Genomic DNA, 18,197 nt, shown 5'->3' with positions numbered 1-18,197 from the left:
GTCCATTACCATGGTAATGCTAATTTATCCTAAAGTGTCCACTTTCCTTCTTGAATTTTCATTCCCATCCAATACCACCTTGTAGGGTGGTAATGAGTGGTAATGAAAATTGCTTCCCCTTGGAGACAAAAACACAAGTTTAAGGGTGAGATTGCTTGCCCATGGAGAAAAAATGTCTCCCCATGGAGATTTTAAGGGTGCTTCCCTAATAAAATTACACATAAAATTCGTTCCCATTACCGCAATTTATTAACGACTACCAAACGGGCCGTTAGTATTCTACTTAGAATGGAGGGGTGGATAAAATTTGAACTCGTGACCTTTATGTCACACTGGCCACGATATCACGTTAAAGGACCAACTCAACCAAAAGCTTGAGATTATGGTTGGAGTTCCGGGAATAGTTTTATACTCTAACAAAAGGGAATTACTCAAATGAGTTTCATAAAATTTGATCTCTACACCTCAGGTAGAGATATGAAGTGGGAAGTGATACCACTACTACACCATCTCAACCTTTGTATAGTTACTCATATAGCTGTAGTAGCCTATATTAATATAAAAGGATGCTAATTTGGTACTATTTGGGCTCAATAAAGGGCCCACCTAATATATATGCCACATAATCAGGAATTACCAGACAGGTGGTACAGTGGGTCCCACCTGTGAGTTGACCTAGCTTCAGGTTGTCTAGGGCTCCAAAGATGGGGCTGGAAAGACTAATTGTCTGAAAAGGCAACATAGCCATTGATCCCAATAAAGCCCATCCCATCAATGTTGCATATATGGGAATTCACAATGCTATAAATACCAATAGTCTCATCAATGAACAAGTATTGATTTCTCATCTAAGAAACTAGAGCATGTCTCTCTAGACTTTCTTTCTCTACCCAACTAACTTGAACGTCGGAGGGGTTATCCTGGAACAACCTTTGGGGTAGTCTAACCGTGTCTATCAGGTTTCCGGCGTACGGACGATCAATTCAGGCGAACGTTCTAGGGCTCACTCCTACTCAGCATACTTCAACAATCCTCAATTTCTAGACATAAACAGTTTGGCGCCGCCTGTGGAGAAATTACAAACAAAGTTACTTCGGCTCCACTCAGCAAGATTCACCTCATTGTTACTCAGCAATGGCCCCAACCAAAGACAATCGCTCTAGATTCCAGCCTTCAACGCAAGCTCAGAAATTCGAACGGGCGCCCTCGCCCTCTCACCGTCGGAGGTCTGAGCGGATACCCTCGCCTAACCCCCATAGGACCCCGATCGTCCAAAGCATCATCCCTGAAGAAGAACATTCCAATGAGAATGTGTCTTCCCCCTCTAACCAGTTGCAATATGCCGACCCCCAACCTATATCTACAACATATATCAACCTAATAGTTGTTCAACTTCAGCAGATCCTGCAACGCAGCTAGATGGAAATGCTGGCCAACTTGCAGCAAGGACGCCTTTAGCAAAAACCCTAGGAGCACGCCCTGGTGCCCTCCCTTCGGGAAGAGTACATTCACCGCTCCGCGGTCAGCCTAGCCAGTAACGATTCGAAGTGAAGGAATACAGCTAGCATGATCAGCAACGATCTAGACAATGGGAAGAAGAGCACCATCTGTCCAAAAGGAGATCTGCTCGACATAGGGAAGAGACCCATGTCTCCAAATCACCAAAGGGGCAATGTCGGGAAAAGGCCAAGTGATGCTCAGCACTTCCTCAACGAGAAATGACTCAGCAAGGGATATGATGCAAGGCGTATCCTTAACAACAAAGATACTCAACGAGAGGGTCAAGGCGATTCAGCTTAGTCCAGGCCCTCTCGGATAAATAGTGAAGCACTAAAATTCATGGTCCCATTCAGCCAAGAGGTCCTGAAAGCACCTAGTCTAGGGAAAATAAAAACACCTATCATTGAACCGTTGGCGGGCCTAACCGACTCGGACAATCACATGGCCACATATAAAGCTAAGATGAGCGTGTCGATACATTGGTCACTGATCAACATTTGGCTATGTACCCCATGTACGATGAATACTGCAAAAATTCATCGGATTGGTGAGACAGATCCACACCCATCTTGGTACACCTGAAACCCGAGTTACAACCAGACGGGATCCAGTAGTGGGGGTGGCATGGGCGATGAGGATGATGAGGAGAATGATGATGGCAGTGAGGATGATGATGGTGATGACACTCACATGGATGACTAATATCCATGCCTTTCCTTTCCATTGTTGCAATGAGGTCATTGCCACGTTCAGCTTGGGGCTAAAATTTTGTAAGTAGTTCTTTCTCTTTTATTGCTGAAAAAACACCAACAATACGAGTTGAATATGAATGGATTAGTTGCTTCCTTGTTCCCCGAACTTGTGCTTTGCAAAAATGATTTAAGTCAATTTACTGGATAGTTGGGCATTTGTGATTGTGATGTTGTGATGTGAATTCTAATTGCCTTGATCTTGAGTGGATTTTGATGATAAAGCGCCTACTTTGATTGCATGCTTGAACTGGTTAGACTGTGAAGATTCATTCTAGCTTTTGAATTTATATCTATATCCAGTCTATTCTAATGTGTTAGTTCCTCGTAGCATTCTTATCTTGATTTTGGCATTGTACTCATTAATTTCTGATGACTTTGGACATGTGGTGTGATTCATAGTTGTTGAATTTTTTTCCGCCCTAGCCCCGCTGAGCCTAATGACTTTTTGTCTCTATATTAAGCCATATTACACACCTTGAGCCTTTACAATGATATTGTCCTAATAGCTTGGGGGAAGCATTTGTTAGGTTCACATTATGATGTGTGGTCGACTCCGTAAGTTGGTTGGAAATAATATCATGTTGGTACAAAGAAAAGAACAAAAGTAAAGTGAAAAAGATAGAAAGAAAAAATTATAATACATGAAAAGTCTTCATGATCTTCACTCATTAAGTTTCAAAAATTTCCTTGATTCATGACAAATTATTGAAAATTATACTGAAGGAGATGGCTATTGTTTGGTTCATGAGATTTCAAAGTTGGTAATTATTTTGGTCATGTTGTTGAGGCCATGTGAGTTGCTTCGACCACATCTACTCTTTACTAGTATTTTTGCTCCCCTTTTCTTGGATTTTCCACCACCTTTCCTAAATAATTTCCTTACATTTACCTGAGCCACATTACAACCCTGAGAAAGACCTCTTGAGCACGTGTTGGAATAATACTAAGTCAATTTGCCAAAGTTAAAGATTATGTTTGTTATTTGAGTCGACCTAATTAGATTGAGCGATATTATACCTTTCTAAACATATGGAAGTGTGAGCGGGAAGGGATATTATGTTTGGGTTGATAGGCGATCGAGCACATATTTTGCTCACCACAAAATTGAAAGGAGTGACACCTCGGTGAGCACCTTTCCAAGATTTGCATGTTATGTAGGATAGCTGCATTTGATGGTTTGCTTAGGTGATTGGTGGTCAGGTTGATCTGGACAATTAAACTTGAATAATGCTTGTTTTGAAGGATTTTGTGTTTGAAATTGTTTGAGCCTGAATTTCTTACTTGAGGGGTGAAGCAATTTTATTCATGTTCATATTGTACTTTGCTTGGGGACAAGCAAAGGTTTAGCTTGGCAGAGTTTGATGTTATGGTTTTATATAGAGTTTTTCCCCTACTTATAAGCTAAAAAGGATGTCAATGGTGCTCTTAAGAGCCATTTTATGCTAACTTTCTCCACCTAGTTGTGGTTTTCTAGTTAGTGTCGAATTACAAGTTTTAAGGAATTATTTTCCTATTTTATCCTATCATATGAACGTTACACTAGATTGGGGAGGTTTGATGCAGAGTGCCAAGGCCCCGAGGACACTTTCCGGGACCCTTGAGCAAAGAAGAGTTGAAGACTTGGCACTTGAAACCAAGAGCTAAGAAAAGCGTCCAGGCTCGATCACATCGGGCGCTCCAAGCCCGATTGGGCACCCACGAGTGACAACAAGCAGTTTTGTTGCGGTCCCGATCGGGTGTCCTTCACCCGCTCGTAATTCGCTGTTGAAGCCCAATAGGGCGTGTCGGTCCAATTGCATCGGGCGTGCATGTGTGCGCTGTTGTGGGCAGTGCTGAAGAAAGCTAGGCGGCCCGATTGCATCGGGTGTTTTCCATTTTGTGCTCAGATAAGCTTGTTTAGCCCAATTCTATCGGGCATGCGTGGCCCGATCGGGCGGTTGACCCGACAAATTAATTTAAAATTTTTCGGGCTATTTTGTAATACTTTTCCTATTTGTTTTAGGTTTAGTATAAATAGCCAATTCAGAATATTATTATTCACCTTTTGTTTAACTTTTGTTTTCATAGTTATCTCTCTAGAGTGATTCATAAACCTTAGTTTATTGATTTTCTCTTTGGATTCAAGATCAAATCTTTGGATTATTTGCAAGCTCAATAAAGTTCTTCAATTTGGTAATCTTTTTTATTGTTTCCTCTATTATTGATTTGATTCATCTATTAGTTATTTGCAATCATTCCAAGTTTGAATTATTATCTACGATTGTGGGTATCTATATATGCAATGAGGGATTGATAGATTAGTCTAATTACCTTCTATTTCAATTATTTCATGTAGTTGGATCATTCATGCTAGATTTATAAATTACTCCTGATTTGTATTTATCGCAATACTGCACCTGCTTCGAGAGGAGAGATACTGTATAGACTTTCAGTCATTAGGTAGAGTGATCCTTGACCATGCGAGAGCGGCTAGGTGATGTTTGAGGGAGGTAGTGTTCGAGAGAAATTACAACATGTGCCCTAGATAAATTTACTTATAAGGTAGTTATCGTTTGTCCCTGATTTTCTAAATTGTATGCATATTGATCCATAATTCTAGTTCTTTATTAATTGATTCATTCCCTCGTATTTAGTTTTGTTATTTGCTTAGTCTAGTAAAAAAACTCTTTTCATCTGATTTAGTTAGTATAATATTAGAATTCAGATATAATAGTATAACTTTCTCCATGTGGATTCAATCCTGACTTCCCTGACAACTAGTTAGTGGACCTTAGGTTATTTTTTTATTAGGTGATACAACTTTAGCCTGTCACCTGTCTTTAATTTAGAGTTAGATATTTCAAAAATACTAGAGTGGGCTACCTTGATTTTGAGTTAAAAATCTCAATCTTGAGGGTGATTGAGGGAAAGGGTTCTGGTGAATTAGACCAAATATACGGTAATAGCTTAGAACCTAAAAAATTGAACTTGCAAGCGAGGAACCAAAGTTTAGGGGTCCTCCAGTTGTCTATTAGAAAATATGTGAGTGTGGAGGGGGAAGGTTTTCATGATTGAAATGCGTGTTCTCAGATTTTGTAAATCGAAAGTTTGTTCGACTACTAATTTTTCTTACCTCTCATTTCAGTTTGGCAGTTATCTTCACAATCTTTGAAAAAAATTAAATTTGAAGGTGGGACCTCAATTGAATCTGGTGGTTTTCATCGTGTCAACTCAAATATGGTTCTCCTACCAGAAGGAAAAACCCAAGATACTCTCTCATGAGAGTAAGGAGTCAGGAACGTGGTTCTTCAAGGAATCATGAGCCAAAATATTTCAGTAGACAACAAGTTACTAGGATTGTTCATGTTGTGAGATGCAAGTCTCGTGTTTGTTTGTTCGACATCCAGGTCGTGAAAGAAATCGCTCCTCTCAAGTCTCACTACTTTCATCAGGTTTGTTTGATATACCCTTTACATGCGCATATTGTCTTTCTCTAAGAAGCTACAATATATTCTCATTTATCGCTACTAGGAACAAGTGATTATCGATCACAACCATCAAAGTTAAGACTCATTTAGCACGTTCATCAAACACCAAATGCCTTAATAGCAAACATTTTTTTTTACTAGTTTTGCTTGTTTTTTCGTTATATGGTTTGTAAGAGCTAGAAAAACTCAGTTTAGTGTTCGTCGTTTTATGCTTTTCATTTATGTGTTATTTTCCTAGTTTGTAATTTAGATTTTAATTAATGCAAATTTTCTCAATGTTAAAAAAAGAAAGAGTAATAACAAGAAGAAAATAAAGTAGTTAAATAGACAAATAAAGAAACAATAGTGTTATGCATTATAGATATTGAAACTTTGAAAGCATTTGACTTGAGACCGGCCTGGAATGCTGGTTTACAAGGGAAGGAAGCTTTAGCACTAGGAAAAAGACTAAAGAGTGAGACTTTGAAAGTGACTACCATGACGATAATGTTGTCTGCTTAACGTTCAGCCAAACGCAATTTGTAGGGACATCCCCACCAGGAAGTTTCCTCGAAGGTCTCCAATGACTAAAACGATTGGATTTTCATCCAGATGCTTTTTTTATAGGCTACCCCCCTATATTTCTGAATAATTTTAATTCTTTTTATATCTAACATTCTATAGTTTAGTCATTCCTTCATCAGGTTGAGGGCCTGTTCTCTTCGTCATAAAACAGCTGGACTGAACTGAACTGAACTGAACTGAATTGAACTGATCTGAACTGAACTGATCTGATCTGAACTGAACTGAACTGAACTGAATTGAACTGAACTGAAATGAATAGTGATATGTGAGAGTAAAAGTATTGTCAAGAGCTGAACTGAACTGAACTGAACTGATCTGAACTGAACGGGTCTGAACTGATCTGAACTGAACTGATCTGAACTGAACTGAACTGAATTGAATTGAACTGAACTGAACTGAACTGAACTGAATTGAACTGAACTGAAAATAAGCTGGGGAGAACATGCCCTGATTCTTATTTCTTTCTAACTTATTTTTGCTTATCTGATTTTATTCGAACTTATTAGATCTTATCTTATTTAAATACATTTGAACTTCTTAGGACTATTCTTTTCGGTATAAAACAAATGAACTGAATTGAGTTGAACTGAACTGATTGCAACTTAACCGAACTGAATAGAATTGAACCGATTGCAAATGAACTCAACTGATTGCATTTGAACTGAACTAAATTGAACTGAATTAAACTATAACTAACATTAATGATAATAAATAAATTAAGAATTAAAATTGAACTGAATTGATTCGAACTAAAATGAATTGAATTGAACTGAACTAAACTGAAAATAAGTTGGGGAGAACAGACCCTTAGACCTTATTTTGTGGGTGAACCAAACATTATTTTTGCCGAACTTTTAAACTCGACTTATCAGAACTTATATGAACTAATATGTCTTTAGTTGAACTCATTTCAACTTTTTTTTTCTTATAAGGATCGAAGATAAGGAAAACGGAACAAACCCTTGTAAGAAAAAGGAGATTGAAAGAAGCCTGGTCGTAGTTTCATGATCGTATGAACGAAACCATGATTGGTGTGGTTGTGGCCTGTGGGGGCCAGACAAGTGAGCATTAGGATTGTTTACATCGGAACATTCCGATCCGAAATTTCAGATTGGGTAAAAGACGACTCGAACCCGATTTAAAAAATCGCATATTCAAACACATGAGAGAAGTGGAAGAAAAAGTTATAGCTTTATAGACATTAAATTGTGCTCGTGAATTATCTTTTAGTACCTTTTTATATTTTTTACATAGTAAATTATAATATGAATCATTGATTTAACCCTCGAATTCAGGAGAGTACATATATATAAATAAATAATTAGTTACAAAGAGTATAATACAATTTTTTTTGAAATTTAGGTTAATGTGTAAGAGAATGATTTATATAACTGATGCAATCATAGTGTAGTAGTGTTAATTAGGGAGGTTATAAAAAACTTAAAAGCTTTTATTTTATTTTACTATAAGAGTATTGAGAGTTAGGACACGCTATTACTAACATTAAATTAATGACTATTAATATATACATTTTGTAAAATAGTGTAGTGGTATTGTCTTGTCTTTATTTTTATTTTTTTTAACACGAAGACCAATATGAGATTGTAAAGTAGTTGGTCAGTGCATCTCAAATTAGAGGTTATGGATTTGAGTCTTAATACATACATTTATATTGTTTAATGTCTCATCTGATTGTGTAGAGGAGTGGGCCGGGGAGTCCATGTGACAACATGGCACGTTATATATAAGATCAGGATCCGGTGAGAATGAGTCTGTATGTGACAACATATCTCTATTATATAAGGGAAGGGGGGAGCAATGATGTCCTCTTTTGAAATGCCTTTTTTGCCCCCCTTCCCTTTCTAAATTGCAAAAGAAATGTCAAAATCAAAATCGGCATTCAAAGAAAACTATCGAAAATTAATTTACAACACTCACAAATAACTCAGAAATCACTTAAAAGAAGAAACTTTACAAATCACTCATACAATTGAGAAAATCACGTTATAAAAATCACGCAAATCACTCAAATAATCAGGAAACTTTATTAAAACGTAAAATTAACATACAAACTAAAATAATAACCTAGAACGTCAATACATACAAAAACATTTATGAAAATTTACTTACAAATCACTATTCTCAAGAACCATTCACAATTAATGGTGGGTCATGATAAAAAAAATAGAGGTGTATTTGTAGTGAAATTAGAATTTCGAAGTTACACAAGGAACAAAATTATTTACTTTTTTATAACGTTTCCTATATATGATAAAACTTTTACATATATTTGGACCTATCTTTTTCTATTATATAATAGCGATTAATTATCAAGGTAAAAATGTTTATATAAACTATCATTCAAAAATTAAAGTACAACATATCTCTATTATATAAGGGAAGGGGGGAGCTATGGTGTCCCCGAATGAAGAGACTATCTTACCCCTTTCCCATTCTAAATTACAAATTCAATTACAAATCAAAGGGGGCTTCAAACAAAAATACCAAAAATATAATTATAACAATCACTCACAAGTCAACTAAATAAAATTGCATAATTTACGTTATGCATGCAGATTACTAAAATGAGGAAACTTTACAAAAACTTAAAAATTCACTTACAAACTACAACCTACGAAAAAATTGACTTGAAATCAAAGTGTCCACTTTCTTTACAATTTATGAAGTATTGTACTTACTTCAAAAATCAACTAAAAAATTTATAATATTAGAAATCATAAATAAATTCAATAATTTCTTTCTATTTTGTTCATAGAATTTAACTTTGAAAAGTAAAAAAAAACAAAAAGAATGGTGAGAGACTTAAGTGACATAAACTAAACCAATCAAATTTTACAACTAAAAACAATTATACTTCGTATGTCTAATGTTCAAATTTTGACTCTTGTGCCGAAGAAAATCGAGTTTCTGTTTTGAAAAAAATTCAAGCATGCGTCGCGTGTAAAAAATTCTAGTATCATATGTAAGAACAGATTTATGTTTAGAACATACGCAACACTTTTTAGAACATATGCAATAATTTAAGAACATACTTAAATTTTTGTTTTCAGAACATATGGTATGATTTTTAGAGCAACAACTTATAGAACATATGTTATGATTTTTAGAACATGAGCACATATATTTTTTTGTAAGACCCTAATCAATGCATATACATATATTGATATATACATGTTTTAAATTTTTAAACTTATGTCCTAAATTATTTCAAGTATGTTTTAAAATATTTTAAGTATGTTCCAAATCATTTTAGGTTTGTTCTAAATTATTTTTAACATGTTCCAAAGAAGAAAGTAAATAATTATCAAGTAATTCTGAGAAATTTCGATCCTTGGTACTTTTCAGTTTTTAAAAAAAAAAATCAAAATGCATACATAAAGAATACGATACTACTCATATTTATTTTCTTTTTCATAAATTTATAAATTAGGAACATCAAAACTCTAGTGCGACTATTTAGAACACGACAAGAACTATATAGAACACATTAAGAACTATTTGGAACATAATAAGAACTATTTAGTACATACAAAGAGTATTTAAAATACTAGAAAGACTATTTAAAACATATGTTATATTACATTTGGAGCATAAGAACAAACACACTGAACATCATTTTTTTTATTATCGACAAAATAATCACAAAATTAACATGAGAGAAAAATATGTTATGAAACATATGGTCTAAAAATTTAAGTATATAATTCCTACAAAAAAACTTAAGTATATAATACTCAAACAAAAAATTTAATAAGTACGTTGTTCTAAAAAGTGTTGCGTATGTTCTAAAAATTTAAGTTTGTTTCCTTAAAGAAATTAAGTATGTTTCCTAAGAAAATTAAGTATGTTGTTCTAAAAAGTGTTGCATATATTCTAAAAAATTAAGTCTATTTCCTAAAAAGAGGTTAAATATGTTGTTCTAAAACAGTTTTTGCATATGCGCTCTCTCTCTCTCTCTATCTCTCTCTCTCTCTCTCTCTCTCTCTCTCTCTCTCTCTCTATATATATATATTAATATATAATATATATATATATATATGATATATATATATATATATATTATATATATATACTAGATTTTGCACGCGATGCGTGCTTGAATTTTTTCGAAACTAAACTTGATTTTCTTCGGCATAAAGTCAAAATTTGAACATTAGACATACGAAGTATAATTGTTTTTGTTGTAAAATTTGATTGGTTTAGTCTCTGTCACTTAAGTCTCTCACCATTCTTTTTTTTTTTTCTTTTCAAAGTTAAATTCTATGAACAAAATAGAAATTTTATTGAATTTATTATGATTTCTAATATTATAATTTTTTAGTTGATTTTTGAATTAAGTACATACTTCATAAATTGTAAAGAAAGTGAGACACTTTGATTTCAAGTCAATTTTTTCTAGGTTGTAGTTTGTAAGTGAATTTTTAAGTTTTTGTAAAGTTTTTCATTTTAGTGATTTGCATAACGTAATATTATTTTTAGTTGACTTGTGAGTGATTGTTATAATTATATTTTTGTATTTTTGTTTGAAGCCCCTTTGATTTGTAAGTGAATTTGTAATTTAGAATGGGAAGGGGTAACATAGTCTCTTCATTCGGGGACACCATAGCTCCCCTTCCCTTATATAATAGAGATATGTTGTACTTTAATTCTTGAATGATATTTTACATAAACCTTTTTACCTTGATAATTAATCGCTATTATATAATAGAAAAGATAGGTCCAAATATATGTAAAAGTTTCATTATATATAGGAAACTATAAAAAAGTAAATAATTTTTTTCCTTGTCTAACTTCTAAATTTATTTCACTACAAATACACCTCTATTTTTTTTATCATGACCCATTAATTGTGAATGGTTCTTGAGAATAGTGATTTGTAAGTAAATTTTTTGTAAATGTTTTGTATGTATTGACTTTAGGTTATTAGTTTTAGTTTGTATGCCAATTTTAAGTTTTAATAAAGTTTTCGGATTATTTGAGTGATTTGCGTGATTTTTATAACGTGATTTTCTCAATTGTATGAGAAGGGGGCAAAATAGGCATTTCGAAAGAGGACACCATTACTCCCCCTTCCCTTATATAATACTAGTTGCATATGCACGCGATGCGTGCGTCGACAATCTTATGTAGTTATAAATAAATGGACATGTTTTTTCATCTAAAATTATTTTGATAGAGATGTAAATTATTGAGGTCTTTTTTGTAGATGTTATTATCTTTTTAAATTAAAAGTGAATGATTTTTAACTGTTCAATACCGTCACTGTAAAATTTGGTCGATGATTTAATAATTTTCTTTTCAGCGACTTTAGTATAGTTCTTTAACAATTATAGATGTTAATAAACCATATTGTTTGAACTTTGTATATATGAAATATTATGTTATCACGATATGTTGCTAACTATTTTTGGTTGAAGATTCTAATTGATTTCGTGAATTGATTGTGTCAATCTAGTTTGTCAAGTTATTAATGGTATTGCATATTCCATTCTGGCAAGTTTTATTGATTCTCATTTTTCAATTTTTTTGTAAAAAAATATGCTATTTTAAATTATTAAAGGGTATTTTAGTCACTTCAAAAGAGGACACCACACCTCCTCCCTTGGCTTATATATATATATATATATATATATATAATATATAATATAATATATATATATATATATATATATATATATATATATACTACCTCCGTTTCTTAATAAGTGCAACATTCTCCTTATTTGGAATAGTCACAATAAGTGCAACCAAGCTCAAAATGGTAAAAAACGTTCAATATTATTACAAATATGCCACCAAAAAGCAAGAGGGGACCACAACTTTTTTGTTTCATCACTTGAATTACTCTACTTTATTGTGGTCCCAACTTTCTCTCTCTACATTCCTTGGTATTCCCCCACTTTCTCTATGTTGCACTTATTAAGAAACGGAGGAAGTATATATATATATTTATTTATTTTGTCCTAATCTTTTGTATAAGCTTTAATTTCTGCTTAAATATCCAAAGTTTTGTCATATATATCATTAGAAAAAGAAAATTTTAGTACTTTAAAAATAAAATTCGGATATTTAAAATAAAATTTTTATGATTCATGTCCGATAGGATTTTTCCAGAATACCCGATCCAATAGAAATGTAAAAAAAGAATTGAATATCCAAAATCTTGGAACGGATCAATTGTATCAGATTTCTTTGAACAACAAAATAATATGTATAATTCGAATGCAAGTAGAATTACAATTGGACTTAATCTAATATTTATAAAATATATACTAAATAACATTGTAAATTTAAAGAATATTTATAAAACATATAGTAAAATAACATTGTAAATTTAAAGAATTTATAAAAATTATGTTTCACACCCCCACAAATGACATAAAAGAGAACACTCAATTAGGATTTGCATTCAAGAAAGAGTCGAGAATATTAGCATAGTGTTAAGAAGAAAAGACATGCACCGCCTGAACATGTTCTACAACTACCTTGTCGTGCCAAAATGAGATGTTCATCTCAACATTTTTTTGATTGGTAACGGAGAAGTGTCATACTGACCGAAATCTCGCACATGTCAATCCAACCCTAGTTACGAAGTCAATGCACTTTGAGAGTGAGGGGGTAGGTAAGAAAATCCCACCTGCAAAGTAACTCTAGTGAGACTTGGCCTCACAAACTCAAGAATATAAAATATAAACCTTATGATCACTCTATTTAATAGAGGTTCATCTCGACATATTGTGCTAATGTCGAACATCACTATGATACATGGACTCATGAGTCATGGAGTATATAAACATTATCACAGATTCACAATAGACAATAGTACTAGAAGTAGCATAACAAAGAGGAAGAATAGATGGAATCACGGTCCACGGAAGCTAGTTTCGGATTCTTGTGGGAAGAGAACAGATTGGTGGAGGTGTTTGGGCCCGTGGGGCGAGAGGTCGAATGGAAATTTGGTTTTGAATGTGCCAGTGGTCATAGGATGAAACGTTGGTGGTTGAGCAGAGACAAGTAGGCTTGGAAGGAGGGAAAGTTGTGGGCTTGCTGTAGCTGGACCTCGAGAAAGGTGAGGCAGGAGCAGGCAGATAGGAGTGTCGGGCACGGGGAGATGAGCTTAGTGGGTTGAGTTGTGTAGAGGAGTGCTACGAGTGGACTAGATGAGAAACATGAGACAGAAGGCCCAATAGGTTAGGAAGATGGCTGCTATAGGCTATAATTTAGAAGCTAGACTACTGCACCACTTACTTTTTTTCATTCTTTTTTATTATAAGGAAAACACTACTGCTCCACCAATTTGCAACAATATTTTGGAGCGAGGAGTGGGGTTCATATATTTGTGTGCTCGTAAAAATAAGAGAAAGGGTCACCATAATATTAAATAAATATATATATATATATATATATATATTTGCAGATCTAGGAATTTATGAATGGTGGATTACTACAAATTATTTGTAATGTTTTTGTCCTATCAATGAATTTTTTTAAAAAAAATTCAAAATAGCATTTCAAAACTAATAATTATATTACAATGTGAAAATATCGGCTTAACAACAAACAATTAAAATTAAGATTTAGGCATTTAGATAATCTATTTAGCATCTGGACGGATAAGAGAACGAATACCGGAAAGAAAAATGGCGAAATTCAATAAACGGGTAAGACATTCGGTCAATAAATCTTTTTAAAAATATTACAGATAACTAAAATATATTTCCTCCATTCTGAAACAAGTTAAAACATTTCTCGTTTTTATGTGAGAGATGTGTAAGAGCAGTGTTTCACTTATTTTAGAACAGAGGACATATGTTTAAGTCACTACCACATATGAAGTTATACAATTATATATAACTAGTTACGTACTAGGCAGCCCAGGGTAAGAAAAAATTTCATTTATTATTATTGTACTTTAAAATGAAAACTTTAAATACAACTTCGTCTAGTGGTTAATACTTTAGTATATGAACTTGAGGTCATGGGATCAAAACCTGTACCATGCAATTCTAATTATTTTGTTGTAGATGGATTACATGAACTAAAACTCTCTAGGGAGAGTGCCACGTCTCACAGGTCCTTGTTTATGAATGCCTTTTAATATATTTATATAGATGTCTTGAAAAATATGAATAATTACACATTCATATCACAAAAAAAGTACACCCAACTACTCCCTCTTTTTTTAAAAAAATCTTTTTTCACTTTCCTGTGCACGTCTTCCAAAACACATCTTTGAACTTAAATACCTTTCATTATATATTAGTTAAAATTATAACGATAGAATATTAATAAAGTACTAATTGAGATGAATCAAACAAGATCCCACATGATTATATTTCTTTTGATAAATTGAAAAAACTGGAGAAGATTCTCTCTAAATAGTGTTAAGACTCTAAGTGAGAATGATAAAAAAATAGTGAGAGTATTTTTTTTTTGAGGGAAAAGAGAAGTGCATTAATCAAGGGACAAAGAGTCCATGAATACATAAGGGGCAACATCGCTAGGACTATGACGTTCCCAACATTGCTCAACTACAAACGGCACTACTCTAGCTAAATTATGGGCAACAGTATTTCCATCTCTTTTGACATGGCTAAAACGAATGGAAATAAAAGTGTTACACATGGAGAGGACATTACCAAAAATGGGATCCAAATCTGAAAAATATAATGCAGCCTTGGAGAGTTTGGAGGAGACCACCTGCAAATTCGACTCAAAAATAACATGGGATAAGCCGTGCGAAATAGTTAATCTTAGGGCCATATGAACAGCCTTACATTCGGCCACCTCCGAGGGCCAATAGGCACGACATCTTCTAACCGCCGCAAAAATCACTTGCACACTCGGGTCACGAGCCACAACTCCTAAGCCAACCCACCCATCATTGCTAATAGATGCATCCGCATTTAGTTTGATCACCTCAGAGGGGGGCGCACACCATTGAGTTGGACTGCTTCCTAGAGGCCTCGAATTGCTCCCATAAATCATTGTATATTGATTATGTTCGTCAACTTGCCTTTGGATTCGTTGGCTAACCACGGTAACATGTTGGCTTTGATTTTCAAATACCTTCTTGTTTCACACCGCCCATGCATTCCACATAATGTAGCTGCCTTTTTGAACAACTTTTGAATCAAGAGAACTCCATCTTTCAAGGGTTTTGCATATGCTTTCATCTTCGATACCTTGCAACAAAACACGGCAACCCAATTCTTCCCACAAAATCGACACACTCGAGAAAAAAAACAGCATATGATGTTGAGTTTCCACATGGCCTAAGCAACACGGACAACAAGGATCCTCAACAAGATGTCGCCTATGAAGAAGCTCCCTTATCGGAAGCGAGTTGGTGCAAGCTCGCCACAGATAATGACGAACTTTTGGTGAAAACTCCAAGCTCCACAAGATGCCCCAAGCTCTATGGAAATCCTCCAAATTACCTCCTTTCCCTAGCATGTACGTCGTTTTCACCGAGTAAGCCCCATCTTTATAGTAAGCCCATGTCAACTCATCTTGCAAATCTCTTGAACTTAAAGGTATAAACATGATACAACGTTGGTCTCTCTCATTAAAATGTTATTCCACCACCTCTACTCTCCACTCTTTTCTAGCCTCATCAATCAAGTCACCTACTACATTAAACCCATCCACACGACTGCTTTTAATAAATCTTCCCTCTTCATCTCCAACCCAAGGATCCCCCTATAAATCAATCTGCTTTCCATTATCAACTCTCCAGAGTAAGCCCTCCATCACCAAATTCTTGGCTCCCCAAATACTACGCGACACATATCTATTAGAAAACCTTAGCCTTGCCGAAAGGATGTCACAATGGGGGTAATATTTCGCACTCATAATACGATTGGCAAGAGAGTGTTTATAATGTATCAGGCGCCAAACTTGTTTTCCAAGCAGAGCATCATGGAAAACTGCAAGATCTTTAAACCCCATCCTACCCATACACTTGGGCTTAAACATTTTTTCCCAGCTCAACCAGTGCATTTTCCTTTCTTCACCTCTCCCTCCCCACCAAAATTGAGCCATCACCGAGTGGATTTCCTGAATAACAGCAACATGAATTTTATAAACACCCATCAGATAATTAGGAAGGGCTTGAATTACTGCTTTAATAAGAACCTCCTTTCCCGCTCTAGATAACAACTTCTCTTTTCGTCCCCTCAACTTCTTCCACATTCTATCTAAAAGTTCCCGAAACATCACCTTTTTAGATCTGCCACTAAAGGTAGGGATACCAATATACTTTTGGTGTCTATCAACATGCCTCATATCGAGAATATCAATCAACTCTTCTTTTTTCTCACATCTAACCCCTTTACTGAAGGAAACCTCGGACTTTTCATAATTAATTTTCTGCCCGGATGCTGCTTCATACTGGTTGAATATATCAACTATTGTTAAGCATTCCTGACGGGCAGCCCTTGTAAAGAGAAGACTGTCATCTGCAAAAAGAAGGTGTGAGATTTCCGGACCATTTCGACTAGCTCTAGCCTCATGAAGTGCTCTAGTGGTGACCTTTTGTTGGATCATCTGCGAAAAGGCATCAGCAACCATAATAAACAAAAAGGGCGATAAAGGATCACCCTGACGTAATCCTCTGGAGGGTGATACTGAACCACTCACTCTTCCATTAACAATGAAAGAATAAGATACTGAGGTAATACAACTCATCAACAAGTTCACCCATCTGCCATCGAATCCCATAGTCAACAATAATTTTCGTAGGAATCCCCACTCTATTATGTCATAGGCTTTATTCATATCTAACTTCATTGCCATCAAGTCTTTCCTGCTATTGTTCCTCTTCTTCATAGTAACTAAAAATCATTATGTACTCTCATACTAAAAAAGAGAAAAGAAAAAAAGGAAAGAGATAAATGGCTTCCTCGGCACAATCACTAGTAGAAAAAGGTTGATTTGCGTCGGACCTGGGACCCCTATTTGCGTCGGACTTAGGTCCGACGGCACAGGTCTCGACGCAGATGACCTATAATTGATCTGCGTCGTATGCGGAAACGACGCAGATCGTTTAGCTATTTGCGTCGCACGTTGTATACGGTGCGATGCAAATGGCTCGGGAATTTGCATCGCACCCAGTGCAACGTGCGACGCAAATCACTCATCTGCGTCGCACATGGCCAACATACGACGCAAAGCTCCCACCCACATGCTGCCCAGGTTTACATAGCCCTTAAACACTGATTTGCGTCGGACATATCACCCCATCCGACGCAAATTGCCATTTATTAAAAAAAAAACTCACGAACAATACATTACAGAAAAACAATTGGAATTCAAACAGTAATTCTACATTGAATAGAAGGGATGTTTTTTACAAACCAAAAGGATAAAATTATAGAAAATCAAAATGAGGAAATTATAGAGAAATTACAGAAGAGAAATATACTACAAGAGTAACTGTCAATATATTACAGAATTACAGATTTTTTTTAAAAAAACGAAAATTAAAAAAAAGCCTAATTACAGATCTTGTGGAAACAAAGTGGAAAACACCCAAGGGTCAAGTATTAACCTATTGCAATCTGATAGAAGATCCTGTGCTGGAACTCCCTCGGTTTCTTTAAGTTCATTGTTGCTTCGGCATTTTCCAGCAATCTGGACCAATTCATTTTGTCAATGAAGAGCAACTGATGCTCCAATGAGAAACAACAAACCACAGTTGCTTCTTTGTATGCCATGTTTTTTTAATGAAAAAAGAAGTCCAAAGAAGAAGTTGATATCACGCTTGATTATTGCCAAACTTGATACTTGAGTCTTCCAATCAAGAGTCTCCAATCAAAATCGACAAAGAAAACATAAAATTAGAAGTTAGTTTTTACAAAATCAACAAAATCAATCAACCATAATCTATACA

General features: G+C 34.8%; 1 protein-coding gene across 1 annotated transcript; it reads right to left on the bottom strand.

Moving 5' to 3' along the window:
• Positions 1 to 14,758: 14,758 nt before the first annotated feature.
• Positions 14,759 to 15,292, bottom strand: LOC125495535 (uncharacterized). The gene has a single exon (XM_048640285.1). The coding sequence runs from the start codon at positions 15,290 to 15,292 to the stop codon at positions 14,759 to 14,761; it is 534 nt and encodes a 177-aa protein (XP_048496242.1).
• Positions 15,293 to 18,197: the final 2,905 nt, after the last annotated feature.

This window comes from Beta vulgaris, chromosome 3 (assembly GCF_026745355.1).
Source record: "Beta vulgaris subsp. vulgaris cultivar EL10 chromosome 3, EL10.2, whole genome shotgun sequence".
Taxonomy (NCBI): Eukaryota; Viridiplantae; Streptophyta; class Magnoliopsida; order Caryophyllales; family Amaranthaceae; genus Beta; species Beta vulgaris.
The sequence above is the reverse complement of the archived record's forward strand: the minus strand, read 5'-3'. Positions and strand labels throughout refer to the sequence as shown.